Source organism: Myiozetetes cayanensis, unplaced genomic scaffold, assembly GCF_022539395.1.
Source record: "Myiozetetes cayanensis isolate MyiCay16 unplaced genomic scaffold, myiCay2020 scf2-11, whole genome shotgun sequence".
Lineage (NCBI taxonomy): Eukaryota > Metazoa > Chordata > Aves > Passeriformes > Tyrannidae > Myiozetetes > Myiozetetes cayanensis.
In genome coordinates, this window is record NW_026087411.1 from 4,228,386 (window position 1) to 4,245,773 (window position 17,388).

Sequence of the window (17,388 nt, forward strand, 5' to 3'; positions counted from 1 at the left end):
GCAGGAGGCAGGCGCATGCGGTAGCGCGTGCGCGCGGGCGGCGGAGCCGTCGGGATGTCGCGTTACGGCCGCTATGGAGGCGGTGAGAGCGACCGGGGCGCCGCGGGCGGCCGGGATATCCGCGGGGGGCAGGGAGAGGAGGGCCTGAGGAAGGGGCGATTACCGCGGGGAGCGGAGCGGCCTGCGGGCGCTGGCGGGGAAGGGAGGAAGGCGAGGCGGCCGCTCCTGCCGTTGTCGCCGCCGCCATTTTGCGTCAGCGGCCGTGGGGGGGGAGGGGGCGCGGCCGCGCGCGCCGCGCTCGCGGCGAAGGCGGGAACGGGTCGCGCGGACAAGATGGCGGCGGGGGGGCGGGGCCTGGGCCCGGTTTGGGCGCTGACATCGCTTCGCTCCCGCAGAGACCAAGGTGTACGTGGGCAACCTGGGCACGGGCGCGGGCAAAGGCGAGCTGGAGAGAGCCTTCAGCTACTACGGCCCGCTGAGAACCGTGTGGATCGCGAGGAACCCGCCGGGGTTCGCCTTTGTGGAGTTCGAGGACCCCCGGGACGCTGAAGATGCCGTGCGTGGACTTGACGGGAAGTACGTGTGCATTTCGGACGCCTGCCGGTTTTTAAGACCAGAGAGAGTTTCTCCGGTTCTTCTGCTTTTGTAGTCGTGTGGTAAACTATAGCGTTTAACTTAGAGCCGTCGCGGACTTTGTTGCAGGGTGATATGTGGCTCGAGGGTGAGAGTGGAAGTGTCCACGGGAATGCCGCGGCGCTCCCGTTACGACAGGCCCCCTGCCCGGCGCCCCTTTGACCCCAACGACAGATGCTACGAGTGTGGTGAGAAAGGCCACTATGCCTATGACTGTCACCGCTACAGCCGCCGCAGGAGGAGCAGGTACGTGCGGGGCCGGGGCGGCCGCGTTGCTTCGCCAGTTTCGCTTTTGTGTAGTTCTTGTTAGCAAAGAACAGAATGTTACACCGGTTTTCTTTAAACTTTAACGCTAGAATAAATGTATAGGTGTATATTACAATTTGTTGCTATTTCTATCAAATGTTAATATTTTAATAATCAACCTGGTCAAAACCTTTCAGGTTTCTTCGTTTGAGTCAGTCGCCTTGATTCAGAATGTCACGAGCCTTAAGATTTCATGCTGAGGCGCCTTGCAAATCCGACACTTAAGATCCTCCTAGACCTTGAGGTGATCAGCATAAGAGGCCAGATCCCCTCGAGCCATCTACACGTAGCTTCACCTTATTCTTTAAGGGCAGAAAATTTGAGACGGTGACCGCCGTAACAGTAAATTTGGCTTTCAATTGGGGCCCCCCTCCGGTTTAGAAAGAGGAACACCAGATTGACCACATTCCCACCTAGAAAAATCTTCTTGCGTCAATCAAGCCTCACCCTGGCTCATTGGGCTGTCAGTTTGATCGTCGTTAGATTGAAGAGAACACCTAGATGCAGCGATCGGCTATAGATACTTCTAGATCGTCTAGATCTGCTAGACCTTGGGCCAAAGAGGGTCGACCTGCAAACTTGCAAGGTTTATTTTAAATACGCATTACAGTGTTTTCTATTCTAATGTAATTCTGCAAATGTAATTCAGCTTTTAACATTTTTCTAGGTAGTAAAAATGCTCAAGACGAGTAGGCCCAGAGAGCTTTTCCAAATGACAGATGCTAGTTCCTTAGTTGTCTGAAATGAGTTTTGACTTCAGCAGGGCCTCACATGCACTGGTTGCTGCAGCTGTTTGGTGATACCTGTTTTCTCTAACCTAAACCCAGGTCCCGGTCTAGATCGCGCTCGAGGTCCCGAGGAAGGAGGTATTCTCGGTCACGCAGTCGGAGCCGTGGTAGGAGGTGTGCTTCAGTTTGTCTTCTATTCCTGTTTTCTCGTTCCGGTTAGAAAAAGCTGCACTTCTACAACTCTTTAATTGATTTTTTTGGCAGGTCCAGGTCAGCTTCCTATCGTAGATCCCGGTCTGTTTCTCCTCGTAGGTCTAGGTCCGTGTCTCCCCGCCGGTCCCGATCAGGTTCTTTGAAGAGATCAAGGTAATTAGTAGACATTTTTAAAATACTGTTTGCTTTACTTTTGTTGGAATTTTCTGATTTAATTAGGTTTTGGATAGCAGACTTCAAAAGGTGTTGAGCTCTAGAAGTCAGCTTCTTAAAAAGTTTCTGATAATCCTAGCTAAATTCACTGGCGTGGTAATTCGAGTGAGTTTTGGGACTTTACACAACAGCATGTCCCATAATGAATTTCTATGTGCAAAATGTGTAATGATCGTGTAGCTTTTAAGTTCAAGATCTGACGTTAATTTATGTAGTACTGTAATTGTCGTCACTTCTGGTTGAGTTGACTCATTTTTCTTCTTAATTTTTTTATTTCAGGTCTAGATCAAGATCCAGGTCTAGGTCAAGATCTGTTACATGGCCCCGAAGCAGGTAAGATCTCTTCTGTGACTGCTGATACTTGGTAAGAGTTGCTTAGAAGTCTGTTTAGGCTCTCTAACTGTTAACATTTTCAGAAAAAGTTGCATTTTCTCTGCACTAACTTAGATGTTTGTAGTTTTAAGCAATGCAGAAGATTGTTCTTTCTCTTTTTATTGTTTTGCATGGCACTGACATCCAGTTCCCTGTAGTCATCACAAGTATTGGTTTGATCAGGTTGCATTAACAGCTAACAGAGCAAACATTTATCTTAAAAGTTTATTTTTTTTGTGTAGCACACACAAGACTGTAGATTCTTCCTATTATTTTTGCGAGAAATCAGGGTGCCCTTCTGGTAGTGTATTAATGCATTAATGTATGCAGCCAGGCAAGTCCTGAAGGGCTTAGTAGTGCCCTGAGTGCTGCAGATGTAATTCCAGCTCTGTTGAATAACAAAGTGTCTGTCTGCAGGAGCTCACTTTAATTTGAGATAAACACCAATCAGAATTACTCTGTACCAATAAATGCGTCATAAGAGTAATGATCGAATTTTAGAGGAACACAAGATGTCATCTGTTCTCTTAAATTCTAGTTCATAGTAAGTAAAGGCAGCTGGTGCTCCATGGAGCACGCTGGTTGACACCCTGGATGTGCTGGATGGACTGTCAGGAGAACAAGAGTAAATGGAAGTTCTGCTCTGGAGATGGTGCTGCTTATGCCCCCAGCCCATCCCCGTGCCTGCTGTCCTGGTTTGGTGGCTACTCTTTGAAACAAGTAACATAATGGTCAACCGGGAAGAAACAGAGAAAAATAAAGGGAAGCTTTTAGCTGAAGGGAGAAGTACACTTTTCTACCTGTTGAATCTTAATACCAGTTGTTTCAATATGACTTAATCATGGCTCATCAGTGTTCCCTGTTGGTGATGAGCAGAAAACAGCTACAGTCAGCAGATTCTCAAAGAAAAAAACCACCTTGATTTTACCACCATTGTTTTCTCTTTCTCATTACCAGGGTGGTTTTCTGCAGGGTAAAAGATACCTTTAGTGACATTTCTAGACTATTGTGTGACACTTTTCATTGTAAGTAGAAATTAGGTGACTGAGGCAGAGGAAGTTACAGATATAAAAGTATATAGAAGTGGCAAAATAATGGTGCTTAACTCCAGTGAAGTCACTGCCACACTTCACATGAGGCAATTGAAAGATGGTTTCTTTACAGAAGAGTCCAAGGAATGTGTCACACCCGGAGAAAGGCTCTGGATTCTTGAGGAGGACAGACTGAACAAGTACATGATGTTTGCTGGTTTGACAGCATCACAACATACATCTGGAAGTTGTTGTGGAAAGCCTTGGATGTGGAATATAGAACACTTCCTTTGGGGATCTAAAAATTTCAGTTAGGCTTTCAGGCAGTATTAGTGTTTCTTCTGGTGCAGCAGTCTTATCTCAAAGACTGACATTTAGGACAGTTTTTTCACAAGGATTAAGTTCAGACATTTCAAAAATATTTGAAGCAAGTGCACGTATAAGTTGAACTTCACAGAGGAGAAAGATTCTTGAGGAATGTTCTACCTGCAGCCACTTTAACTGTAGTGGTCAAGCCTAATAAAACTTGCAAGTTTAGAACATGGCTTTTTTATTTATGTATTGGTCAGGATTTGGGTTGTTCCATGTATTCCTTCCACCTGCATCAGCAAACACTGGTCATCAGGCAGACACCAAAGTACAGAGCAACATGTGCAGCATCCATGTTTAAAGCTTTCTTCTGAAACTTAGCAGGCAAAGCCCTGGAAACTTGCAGGATTCTTTGTGTTCACCATGATAGTTCTCATACACTGAGTGTGACTCCTGGTGTCTCAAACATGGGAACATGTGTGCTCTCTGCTTCCCTGCTGACTGTTTCTTCTTGTTGTAGGTCTAGGTCTCATGGCAGATCAAAGTCTGGCTCTCCGGCTAAGAGGTGAGCATGCACAGATAGAGCCTGCAGTAGTGTCTCAAATTCAGTGCTAGGTTTGCATGATTAACAGAGCCTGGTCCTTTAGAAAAAAAATCTCCCAACATGAGCCCCCAGCTAATCTGTGATATGACAGATTATAAAATTTCCTCTGTAACTCTGGGACAGCTTCCCAGAGCTGTCCCTTTGTTTTCATTAACTCTTTGTAGTTTCCAACATACTACTAATTTTTTGTGGGTTTGTGCTCAGTTGTTACATTTTTCTATCCATAAGAAAAAGGGTTTGAGCTTTGTAAATGCTGTTGATAAAATATCAGGAATCTGTGATGCTGTTTCTCTACTCAAAGCCTCACCTCAGTACTACCTACCCCTTGTTTTTCTGTTCTCTCTGCTGAAGACTGTTGCTTAAAATTAATCTCCACGGTAAATGAGTAGAGAGTCCCTGTCAAAGTAAAAGTTGATTTGAAAACTTTGCCGTTGGAAAGACCTTTTGACTAGATCCCATAATAATTCCATTGCTTTCTGATATGCGCACTTTTTTAAAATATAAAAGTTTTGAATATAAAAGTATTTGATCTTTAAGCTGCATTGCTGATGTTCTGTTTTGACAGTCGGTCAAAGTCCCGATCACCATCTCCAAAGAGAAGGTATGTTGATCTCCCTATTAATAACATAGACTCTAGAGCTGGCATTTTAATACCTGCACTGATTTCTGCTGAGGAGTTTAACTGCTGCTTGTAGGAAAATACTGGAAACGTATTTTCCTGAGATCTCTTTGACAGAAATAATGTTGTGGTTGTGGCTTTCTATATTGTAATATGTACACATGGTAGTAATTCCTTAGGGTACTGGTTATGTAGCAGTGTTACATCTCGTCTTTGTTTGCTCCCCCGTTCCTTTCAGTTCACTAACAGTGTGATTGCATAAAGACTGATAAGCTTAAAACACAGAATAAATGTGGAAATCAGCTTTCAGTCTCATTAAAAGCTACATGGAGGTTGGGGAAGGTGGAGTAACCCGGCAGAGCAGTCAGGAATGGAAGACCAAGCCTGTGACTTTTACTGCTGATTATTTGTTCTATCCCAATATGTCAGTAAATAGTTTTCTCCTTGTGTGTATGCATTATGTGTAGTGACAAAACCAGCAGCATTTTTTCCCTAATTTGAATTCTTTAATAGTTCATTTTTACAACTTCAGTGTCAAACAATTACAAGGGCATGCCTATGTGCTCACAAATGCTGAATGATCACAATAGTTTTTGACAAGCTGCTGTTTCAGAACAGTGAAGAGGTATCTTACTTTTCTGAAGGTCACTATTAGTAATTAGATAGCCTTACAGTAATCACATTTAAATTGTATTATAAAAATAACAGGAAAGAAATGCAAAAATTCGAAAGAAAAGTATTAAGTCTAAATCATCAGCCTATTACCGTTGTCCATACTGATTGGTTATCTTATTAAAAAACAGTGCTTAAAGTGTGCCAGAGTCTAGGTGTCCTCCTGTTGCTTTTTCCTGTATTTGAATCCCAAAGGACTGCTGAAATGTTAATTGTGGATTCTTTTCCTTTCAGCCACTCACCATCAGGAAGCCCGCAAAGAAGTGCAAGTCCTGAAAGAATGGATTAAAGTTATGAAGTTAATCTTTTAGGAAGAAAGTTATTTTGCTTACATTATTATAAGGGATTTTGTGGTGTCTTTGTAAATGTAAGAATGTAGATAGAAGAGTATATCAACTAAAATTTGGCATGATCTGGGTCTTCTGAGTTAGTCACACCAATAGACTAGCACAGGTCTCTTTTTATTGTATGAAATAACTTCCTGTGATATGAAAATGTGGGACTTTTTTATTGGCACATTGAAATAAAATGTGTATTTTTAACTAAAACCTCTCTGTAGTAACCCTGCTGCTTCTGTTAACATGTGGGTAATTTTAGCTGTGTGCCATGTAATGTGGATGAAAAATGTCTAAAATGGGAATGACTAACACTGGTCAGTGTCTTCTCAAGGCAGCCACTTTCACATCTGTTGTTGACTGGTCTTCGGTGAAAGGATCGGTTCCTGCCTTCTTTGAAATGGAATTTAAAATCCACGTCTGTTTGCGCAGATGGATAAAAATTGGCATATGACCTTTTCATTCCTTGATGATTATTTAGTGGGCATTCCTTTTTTTCCCTGATTTGCTCACTCTGCAAAGCTTATTCCCTGGTGTTTGGTGATACCAGATGCTTGAAAATTTAAGGATAAACTGCAGATAACATCTGCAGAAACCTCTAAAGGCAATAGAAATCATTAATAACTTATTAGTTATTTCTTAGGCTATTAATATAAAGAAAAATTCTTAAAATATCTCAAGGCGGCTTTTCCTTTTTTGATGGAAGACATAAGGTCTTCTGACCTACTTTCTGAAGGACCTTATGAAAATGTGTTTGAGAGGTGAAAGAAAGCTGTTACCAGTCTTTCTGCAGCTCACTCGAACTCTTCTCCTTTAAGATTCTCACAACTGACCTCAGGAGTTCTAATCTGCTTCACAGAAACTGGTATGTTTTTAAAGCAGCCTCCGTATCCTGGAGATGGTTTTGTTGAATTATGCTAATTTCTTACAGCAGATGTACAGCCTGCAGGACTAATTATTTGTGTATAGGTGTGTCAAACTCTGTCCTCATTCTGTATAAAAGAATTGTATGATAAGGCACTTTGTTGACACAGATCACAGCAAAAGGCTGGAAACAATGTTAGACTGTGAACAAACAAACTGGTAGGCAGAGGGGAGAAAAGCAAACTTTTTTCTTGCTAGGGTGGGATATCTAGCAGAAATAAAGGCCAGTTTCAGCAGTAAATAAGCACTGAAATGAAAAGCAAGGCCTGTTTGGGCTTCTAATGAAATCTGTTATGGCAGTTTGATTCCAATGTGTAAACGACAGCAGAGCAGCTCACATGGAAACGAAGTTACAAGATGGGCCACACCTTGGGTAACCCGTGGTTTTCAAGAACCAGGTTTACTGTTAACTTGGAGCTTTTCCAGTGTGAGTCAACAGTCCAAATTCTGAGTGTACTGACCTGCTGCAGCATCATCTGGCCCTTGTGGCCTGGTCCTCGCTGCTATGGTGTTTCCTGTGCCTGGATCCTCCCTGCTGCCCACGATGGGCGTTGGTGTTCCCTATGCCGGTTGCGATGATCAGCGTTCCTGATCAGCGTTCTCACAATACCCGTTAAATTCCGTTGTTGTCGCAGTGGGAGAGCAGGGGGTGGCACCAATATTACCCTGCAGTGATTCAGCCCAAATGCTCAAAGCCTGTGGTACGTGTTTGGAATATTTACTGGTTGTGCATTGCCTGCCTGGTTTATGGTGTGCCTGTTCAGAGGCACACATATGCCACTACTCTGGAATTTGATCACCTTTTCTTTTCTGTACTCCTACGGCAAACCTGCTCCACAATAAACCTGCAGCCTGACACGACAGCTATGCTGGTACCTGTTTTTCAGTACCCAGAGACACCGTGGAAGACTGAGCCGAGGAGCCCAGGGTTTCTGTAGGGGGTTGGGGTTCCTCTAAACCCAGGTGTAGCGGCAAAACAAGCAAGGAGGCAGGGCTGTGCTGGCAGGGACGGCCACTGCGAAGGACAGCAAGCACTTCAAGGTGCAGAGAGGGAACAGTGACAAAGCTGACATCTTGTGCTTCCGTGCAGCTGTAGTGTCCAAAATTGAGGGTGGTCATGCTGCCTCCCTTAGCTCATCATCATCCAGCTCCAGCTCTCACCTGAGTTTAGGAGGATTTCACCATAAATTCCATACAGTGTGAGTAATTGGAAGATTCCCCGAGAGGTGTGTTGTGTGACGGCTACTGCTGTGACCCTGGGCCCTGCGCCTCTGGGCAGGGTGTGCACACCCCACACAGCCTGGGTCAGGGGCAAGGGGACATGTATCCAAGGTCTCTGGTGCGATGGGCAAACTCCACTCTCATAATGGGCTTCCCCTGGTTTGCAATCTGGCATTCCCTGCTACTGGGCTTTGCTCTCCAAGTGGGTGCCTGGCCAAGAACTGTCTGTTTCCCTGGGAAGAGGGCTGTCAGCTACGTAATATGACGGTACAGCCATCCCCTGGCTTATGCTAATTTTTTAGGAAACCTCAGAAACGTGGAGGTTTTCATCAGACAGGCCCCTGTTGAAGGGGTTTTGAGATTACATATTTCATGTGGAAACACAACATTAAGATGATGGTTTTCCTCCTGCAGTTGTATATTCAGGACTAAATGGATGTGCCTGCTTCACTTCAGCAGCCAGGGCATCTTCCATACTATGCTCTTGTGCAGCTCTTGCTGGCTTTGAAATAGGAGTTGAACCAGAGGATCCAGGGCAGCCAGGTGGGATAATCCCAGCACACCGTCTGCCACAAAGCTATTCTGCGTAAGCACTGTGCGCTGTGCAAAGACAGCAGCAGCCAGCACAGCCCAGAGCACTTTGCTGGAAATAGCAGATGTTGTAATGAACAACCACAACTGCATCAGCCTTCCCACATACTCCACATGAATATCACAGAATATACCTGCTGTAGTTGGAGCTGGGACGTGCCATATCCCTAAACAAGGTGTATTTTTTACTGCAAAACAAAACCTAGTGCCCAGGGTGACACTAGACAGAGTGTGAGAGCTTTGCACAGAACAGATAGAAGCAGAGGTGGTGACAGGAGTCAAAGCCAGTAGAAACCACAGGTGAAAACCACAAGAGGAAATAAAATGCTCCCAAGTGGGATCATCATCCAGGGTAGTTGGAGAGAGCTCTGTTCAGCACCTGGCAGGGTTTCTGGCTAAGCTGCTGGAGGAACTTACCCCCCTCACTGGTAGGAGTCAGCAGTCCTTCTCCTCAAGCAGTGTTGAACACGAGCCAAGTGGTGGAGTTGTATTCCTCACCTGGATGGAGCAGGACATTGGGGAAGTGGGGCTGGGGAGAGACAGCAGCGCATCAGTGACTGAATGAATTCCGTGGAACCACAAAGGGTTATGAAAGCATGGCTGCATCCCTTTGGCCTTCCCAGGGCATCATCCTACAGCTCCCCCCAGCCATTTCCAGCAGCAGTGTGTAACCCCCCGTCACTTGCCATCTGGCTGAGTGGGCGAGTCCTCCCACTGGTTGAATTCAGGCCATAAGGAATAATTCAGATTTATGAGGACATGGCAAGGCCCCAGTAGGGTCTTCTGCTCTAGACTCCATGCTTTGGGAAGCTGGGCTGCACAGGGCTAGTCCCTGCTGCGCTGACTGATCCCTCTCTAAGGCCACAGTACGCTGTGACCTGTGCCTGCCTCTGTTCTGGTGTCTACAAAGCCTCTCCAAGACTCTGTTTATATATTTAATGCTCCAGAGACATGGAGGGTGGTGAGGGTATGGTCCCCTGCCACAGGACCCAAGCAGCCCCTGTGAGGGGAACAGACAGTTCACCTTGTTGACGGCGTCGGGCCAGTTCTGGGTTTCCAGGCAGAAAGCCGAGTGCTTGGGGTATGTGATGCCACCTTTGCCCTTCAGGGAGCCATCAAGGTTGTTCCCGGTGTAAAACTGGATGCCAGGCTGGGTGGTGTGAACCTCCATGGTCCTGCCGGTGGGTGGGTGGCGAACCCTGGGGAAATGCCAGTGGAAGATGCCAAGGGACTGGCTGAACAGGCACCCCACAGCTCCAGGGGTTGAGGACCCCTTGCCAAGGTCCCAGCCTACCTGGCTACAAGGTGTGGAGACTGCACCTCCCGCAGACAAAAGTTGTGGTCAAAGCCATCCAGGTGAAACTTCTGCAAGTGCTTTCCCAGCTCCACAGGCTGCCGGAGATCAAATCCAGTGCCCTGCACGGTGGCCACCTCCCCTAAGCAAGGAGAACAACAGCGTCAGCCACTCCTCCACACACCAGCAAACCCCTGTGGGGCTGGTTCCTGGGCAGGATTGAGATCCATTGGTTTGATTAGCTGAGGAGTTTGATCCTTGTCTCAGTGCAGTGTCCTGCTTCAAGCAAGCTCCCCTCGTGGCCACTGTGACTTGGGCTGGGATATCACTCACCTTGTCCCCCAGCACAGCTGGCAGCCCCTGGGGTGCTGCTGTTCTTAGCAGGGATAAAGCACAGATAAGGAGCAAGAAAACACATGGGAGGTTTGTATTTGTAACTGTACAAGCTAATATAAACCCTAAACTTCTTGTATATTAATGGTTTTGTATGCATAATATTTACCTACAGACACTATCTCTGTACAAAGTAATTATTCCTTCCAGATCTCTGAATAAACACCTCTGAGGTGGCCACGAAGGTGGTCCACCTATGGGATGATGAATATGGGACCAGTGGGACCGGTCCCCTTCTGCCTCAGGGCATTGTTTCAGGAAAATGGTTAAAGACCACAAACCCAGCATTTGCTCTTGTCTTTTTTAAGGCCTGCTGTGGGAATTAAGTCCTGTGAAGCAAGAACAGCCCTAAGACATACTAAACACAGTGCAAAACACAGTCACACCAACCCAAAGGCAATGGGTTTGGCATAGGAAAGGGGAAGACAAAGGGAAGGGATGTTTTCCTAAAGTCACATTTTTTCTACGCCTCTCTAAAGAGAGAAGTTTCCAAAGGTCAGCAGGCAGGTGCCAGCATTGGGGATGGCCCTGTTGCAGGCCCCATGAGCTGTGCTCTGCTCACTGCAGCCACACATCCAGCTTGGCTGTGGCTCTGCACCAAGTGTACCCTGCAAACCTAGGGAAGCATCAGTCTGCACTTGACAGCAGCACATTTCTGAGGCTCCTGATCCTGTCTAAAAGGAACACAGTTACTCAATTCAGCCATGAGGTGGAAAAACACCTTGGGAAAAAATGAAACCATTCTGATTCAGTTACATAAAATACAGCAGCCATTGCCAGGGCTCTGTCTTTAACACTTGCATAAACCTTGTCTTCACCGCAGGACTAAGACTACACACAGAAGAGGGAACTGCAAAAAGCAGGGGTAGCAAGCTGGCTACAACTATGATGTGAAACATCTCTATGGCCAAAGAAGCAGGGAGAAACAGGGCAGTGGTTTTGGTATGGCCTTAAGCTTTTCCCCTGCTTGTGCACAGGCGTGACATGCCAAGCTGAGCAAAAGCCACATGAACCAGGGAATCTACTCCTCCAGGTGTCCCAGGTAGCTTGTCTTCTGTATGGACCCATGTTGCAGTCTCACATCACACATGCCTCTGGCCCCATTTCCTGCTCCTCCTGCCTGCACCCCTTGAGGCAGACCTGGCCTCCAGGTCTGGGGCTGTTGATGTAATCAGGGCCTGGCTCTGCCCACTCTACTCAGGAGCAGTGGGACTGTGCTCATGGATGAGGGCCCCTGGGATCCCCTTGGTGCTGGTGTGTCCCCCTTGCTGGGCAGTGCTGCTCCCAACACCAAAATACTCCTCCGACAAACCGCTCTCCCCATGTGCCACACGTGCCGCACCACCCACCGGTAGGGATCTTGGTGTCATCCACAGGCAGGTAGGAATCTGCTTCAATGGAGATCTCGTGGTCATAGACATCCGGGGAGCCCTGCAGGAGGATGGGAAATGCTGGGATTCCTGCTGCAGCCCTTCCACTGCTCAAGCAGCCCTAAGCTCACATGGGAACTTACTATCCACAGTGGTGCTACAGCTGATCTGGTAGTGCCTGTGGGACTTCCTGGCCATCATCCTACCCTGGGCACAGGACAAAGGTACTGGCACAGGCTAAAGCCTTCATGGGCCCTAAGAACTGTAAATCCCACAGGGCTTGTACCTCACCAAGCAGTACCACACTGAAGACTGACTATCCAGCAAAGGGGGAAGGAAGCACGCAGGGAGGAATGAAACCCTCCTGGCTCATCTCCTGCATTGCAGCAGGGGTGAGCTCCTCCTCCTCTTCCACAGCCTCCAGAATGCTGGCAGGGAACCTGCTGGGCTGGAAGGGAAGCAGGATCAAAGCTGAGCCTTCAGGTCACTATCTAATCTGAGGAGCAATTTCATGCCTAAAGGTCTTTTGTTCCTCTGGAACATGCCTGAACTGCACACTGGAGGTGTTGGTATTACTGTACCTCTGGCAGTACAAGCAGAGAGTACACTAACAACTGCACAGTCATTATCAGCAGCAGCCTGAGCAGAGCTCCTGCACAGAGGAGCTGGCTTGTCTCTCACTAACACTTTTAAGTGTCTTTGTCTCACATCCAAGCGTGACTGCACTATACTATCCTATTACTCTGCCCAGCAACATTTTATTTCTCAGATCCTTTTCCTCCTCAGTTATAAAACAGGGTGAGACTAAAACACTGCTGCAGTTAACTGCCTGTTCGGTTGACAGGACCCAGAACAGGGCGTGAGAGCCCTCTGCACGAGGCTACTGCAACCTTGCTACTCTGCAACTTGGCTATCTCACATCCTCTTTTCATGATGTTTCTCCTCCCCATTTTGACGTGGGTATTTCAGTGCTGGCACTAGAGGCTCCAAACTCAATTGCACCACCCTGTAGTGGACTGATTACAAGATGGAGTCTGATTACAAGATGGAGTCTGCTTCGCCATTGTCTCGAGCATGGAGTTAAAATGCCTTGATGCCACAGCCCAGGCTGCTGCAGGAGCTGAGCTACTTGCAAAAGCTCCAGGATGCACCTAGCAAGCCAGCAGAGGCAGGCAGATGAGCAAAAAAAGATAAAAAGTTGTTACAATCAAAAAACGCGGGAAGGACTTACTCTCCCAAATACGGCAGGTCAGGCAGATGCTGCTTGAGAGTGGGGAACCAGCCAACAGGCACTCTGGGCCCATCTTGGTAGCAGGTGACCTTCGCTCAGATACTGGTGAAGTGACCAATGGGCGAACCGGGGCTACCACGGCGAGGGTATTTAAGGCCGTGCCTGGAGACTGCTGGGGGGTCTGTTTGAGGGCTGCTGTTGCCACTCTGTTACCCTGCTGGTTCCTCGGAGGATACAAGGTGACCAGGGAAGAAACCCAGCAGAGATTGACTAGCTTGCAAGCCAGCAGGACTTCCGTGGTGGTGGTGGTAACTCCTGTCCTATGCTTTTAACAGCTACCCTTATCTCTTCCTACTTTTTTATCTTCTTTCTTTCTCTCTGCTCTCTTGTGTTACAAAATAAAGTTGAATTGTTGTTTTGAGATCCATCATCTGGCCTCATTTGTGTCTTAATCTTACTTATGAGAATGTTTTAGAACCTGGCTCCCCTCTGCATCTAAGCGGATTGGAACACACCCATGCAAGGGTTCAGCACATCATCTCAGAAGTGCCAACAGAATACAGCTAAGAAATGTCAGCCCAGCACTAGGGCACAGCAGGGTACCTCTTCTGTAATCTTCCCAAGGGACAAGGAGAGACTGAAGCTCCCCAGTTACACACAAAAGGAGAGCTAATATTCAAGAACCGCTGAGACAACATGTCCTCATCTGAGGTCTGTGTAATTCTGTCCTGTCCTTGCATGCAGCCCACAATGCATAGAGACAACCCCCACTGCTGTGTCCCCAAAAACATGCTGTGTCCCCAGGCCAGCATGTTGGTCCCAGTGATCCCATGGGAAGCTCATGGATCATCCCATGGGTTCCCAGGCTTTCTTCCCTTGCACAGTGTCTCTCTACAGAGTTCATCTCCCCACGTTTACCTGCCCTGCGAGGTTGAAGTATGCGTGGTTTGTCAGGCTGATGGGTGTTGTCTTGCTGGTCTGGGCTCGATAGTTGATGGCCAGCTGCCTGCCACTAAGGGTATAGGTCACCCAGACTTTCAGGTCTCCAGGATACCCTTCCTCACCGTCGGGGCTGAGCCGGAAGAAGCGGACGCCATCCGGGAGTACCTGGGGGCTCCAGAGAACCTGCAAGGAGCATGATGTTGGTGGGACAGTGATGGGAAACATGGTATCCTTCTCTCCTGCCGCAGCCTGGGCTAAACCCAGGGACAGAAGGCACTCAAGGGATGCTGCACTGAAACAAAGGCTTTTTCATTCACCTTTCCTGCCCTTACTCCTAGAAGGGGGGGAAAAAAAATCAATCAATCTTTTTCTCCCTATGAAGGACTTTTTTTTCTCATTAAAGAAAAAAAAAAAGAAAAAAGGAAGAAAACACAAGTACCAGCCTGCTCTTGGTCAGCCAGGACCAGCAGCAGGGAACAAGTTTTCCAGTGAGCAGCCAAATAAACAAGGCAGTTTGGCAGTCTGATGGTAGTCTGTTCCAGCCTGCATTACTCCATGCCTAAGACAGTCCACACATTTGATTTTTGCCCTGCAGCTGGACTTATTCCCCTTTCCATGGATCTGCTGATGTACAACATCACTTCAATGAGCTGCCACCCTTCCCTCTGCTCACTACGCTCTGGTTTCTAGGACAATGTAAGTACACACTGGGAGCTCCTGCTCAGGGGCTGGGCTTGGGTTAAATAGTACCAGATGTATTGCCAGACACATCCACAGGTCTCTCTCCAGAGAGCTGGCACCTCTCCCATTCTTGCCCCTGCCACAGACCAGGGCTCTGCTTGAAGCCAAACATGCCAGCAAGTGAACCAAGGCAGCTCACCATACACAGATGCCCACACAGGCTGTTTGACCCTGGCCTCATGCTAAGCACGATGTGCGATAAGAGGTGAGGTGTCTGGGCTCTGAAGTTTTGCATCTACCTAAGGAATAGTTACTGTCTAATCAAAGAGGACAGATTTAGGAATGGGGGCCAGATAACGCTTTTGAGATGACCTTTCTCATGTCCTACCCAGAAATCACAAACATGGGGCACTGTCAAAAGCCAGCATTTTCACCAAACATAGGAACTGAGGATGTCAAATATACCAGCATGCACAGCAGGTCCTCCTGCACAGAGTGCAGGTCAACTGCAGCTCCCACTGCTCTACAGATGCTATGATTTCAAATATGAGTTTCTATTTAAGTTCTTCGAAGAAAAAGCTATTAAAGTTCAGGAAGCATACAGGTATCATTATTTTTTTTAAGCTAAGAGGGTTATTTTCTAAAGTCTCCCAGCAGTGTGGTCACGTACTGCTGCCATGCAAGCACAGCTGCAAGACACTCATCAGACCACGCGCTGACTGCAGCACTCAGATCTGCAAGATCAGGAAACACTGACAAGACGATCAAGACAGTCACAGTCAAATGCCGGTGTGTCTTGTTTGTGTTAGGATTATCTCTGAACAGTGATCACTTCCTAGCTGGAGGAGGTCTTGAGCAGGTGCCCACGTGTGCCCTGTGGGCCAGAGGACACACAGCTCTGGCTGGGGGATGTCACTGCCTTGTCCCCAACAAGCTGGTGTGCCTTCAGCAACCAAGGGGAAGACACCACATCCCCCACCTGCAGAAGACAGCTCGGAAGCCTCAGGTGCAAAGGAGTGCATATTTTCAGCTTCAGATCACAGGAGTCAGGGTGTATAAAGAAACCTTAAACCAAATTGTCCTCTTTGGGGTACAACAGCCAAGGCACCCCGGTACTCCCTTTTTCCTGAGGTTGCCGAGGAGCACTTCATCCCAAGCTGATGCCAGCTCATACTGTACTGCCTAGAAGTGATTTTTTTTTATAGACACTCTGACTTTTGTCCCATCAGCCTGGATGTCCTTTCATGAAATAAAACATTAACCCAGGAAAGCAGCTGCACCAGCACATTCACATGTGTTCCTCTGGGGAAATGGTGGATCCGCTACCTGCTCGTCACAAATACATTTGATCTGACAAAGCCCAGGAAAGCAGAGACTTCTGAGCCTGCTCTGCAGTGAAGCTGGGTTATCAGCAAGGCTTTCAAGAGAGGTAATGCTCTGTTGCTCTTACCATCCGTACTGCAGGGACAGTATCTGACTTCAGCAACAGCTCTTGGGAGAAGATGAAAAAGGCTGAGTGCCCTGGGGCCAGGGAAAGGTTATTTTAACTCACGAGTTCACAGGGGAGGGCTGGGAAGGAGATACAGTGGTCCTAGATCCTGGGATTTCAGGCCTGATCTAGTTCCCCACTGCTGAGTCAGAGTGAGAGCCAGGGGGCATGGAAGGGTGCATGCAATGACTGCACTGAACCTGCAGCACCACCCTGCTCTCCCCTTACTTGGAAGTGCTGTTACAAGCAAGCAGCAATGACAGTTTCTGCAAACTCAGGTCCTTCTGACTCTGGGAGGAGCTATGGGCAGGTACCAGACTTTAAACTGCAAGTGGAAATCAGCCTGTGTGGATCCCTGTTCCCCAGGACACTCTCTCTGGGCACTGGCACAACTACAGTACACACTCCAGGGTGGTACAGCTGGCACCTGGGGAGCCTCCATTGCACTTGAGGTTGATCCTTACCTTTGTGTCCCAAGCCAGGCTCCACAGGAGCATCACCTTGCCCAGGACAACCCTGTCAGAACTGGGCTCATGAGACCTCAGGCTGCAGTCACACAGAGGAAGCACAGCACCCCTCAGCACAGCATCAAGGAAGATACAAGCGAGCCCTGCAAACTCAGGCAAAGACAAGCCAACCCAGCAACTCACAAGATCTGTCTCACTTCCCTCCATTCCTGCACTCACAGCACTTTCTGAGCTGATTCAACTCAATAACCACTAGAAAATATTACAGGGTTGGAAGGGAAGACATCATACCCTCTTGCCACAACCCCACAGGCTGTGTGCTGGGAGGACACTAGGACTGCCAGCCTGATTTTCACCTTGTCAAATCCCTTGGCTCCTCCGTGCAGGCTGTTGGGCCCATTGTTGAGGAACAGCTGATACTCCTTCCCATCCAAGGTGAACCTCCCCTTGGCAATTCTGTTGGCAACTCTCCCAACGACAGCACCGAAGAAGGGGTGCTTCTTTGTGTAACCTGTCCAGAAAAACAGCACACGGTTAAACAGAAGGACTGGGACAAGACGGGTGGTCTCCAGGTGTGCTGATGGACTCAGAGGTCTCTCTCTCTGTTTCCCTCCAGGACTAAATACATGACTGCAGTTCCAGTGTTTCACAGGACACACAGCTCACCACTGATTAAAATAGCTTGATGGGATCTTGTATTCTTTGCAGATTTGCAGAAAAGGGCTCTTGCAGTCAAGGTGTGACTCAGAG

General features: G+C 47.7%; 2 protein-coding genes across 4 annotated transcripts in view; one reads left to right on the forward strand and one right to left on the reverse strand.

Moving 5' to 3' along the window:
- SRSF7 (serine and arginine rich splicing factor 7) lies at positions 1-6,248 on the forward strand. The gene is made up of 9 exons (XM_050315819.1): positions 1-82; positions 396-576; positions 703-879; positions 1,767-1,841; positions 1,932-2,033; positions 2,373-2,426; positions 4,326-4,370; positions 4,975-5,010; positions 5,935-6,248. The coding sequence occupies exons 1-9, from the start codon at positions 55-57 to the stop codon at positions 5,987-5,989; spliced, it is 753 nt and encodes a 250-aa protein (XP_050171776.1). The 5' UTR covers positions 1-54; the 3' UTR covers positions 5,990-6,248.
- Positions 5,514-17,388, reverse strand: part of GALM (galactose mutarotase) — a 25,555-nt gene continuing 13,680 nt past the window's right edge. For all 3 annotated transcript variants that reach the window (XM_050315817.1, XM_050315818.1, XM_050315816.1), the window contains 7 exons: positions 16,995-17,149; positions 13,978-14,184; positions 11,808-11,889; positions 10,066-10,207; positions 9,796-9,970; positions 9,189-9,300; positions 5,514-5,972 (listed from right to left, as the gene is read on the reverse strand). In XM_050315817.1, coding sequence (XP_050171774.1) covers positions 9,223-9,300; positions 9,796-9,970; positions 10,066-10,207; positions 11,808-11,889; positions 13,978-14,184; positions 16,995-17,149 — 839 coding nt within the window. In that variant the 3' untranslated portion in view covers positions 5,514-5,972; positions 9,189-9,222. The remainder of the gene's footprint in view (positions 5,973-9,188; positions 9,301-9,795; positions 9,971-10,065; positions 10,208-11,807; positions 11,890-13,977; positions 14,185-16,994; positions 17,150-17,388) is intronic.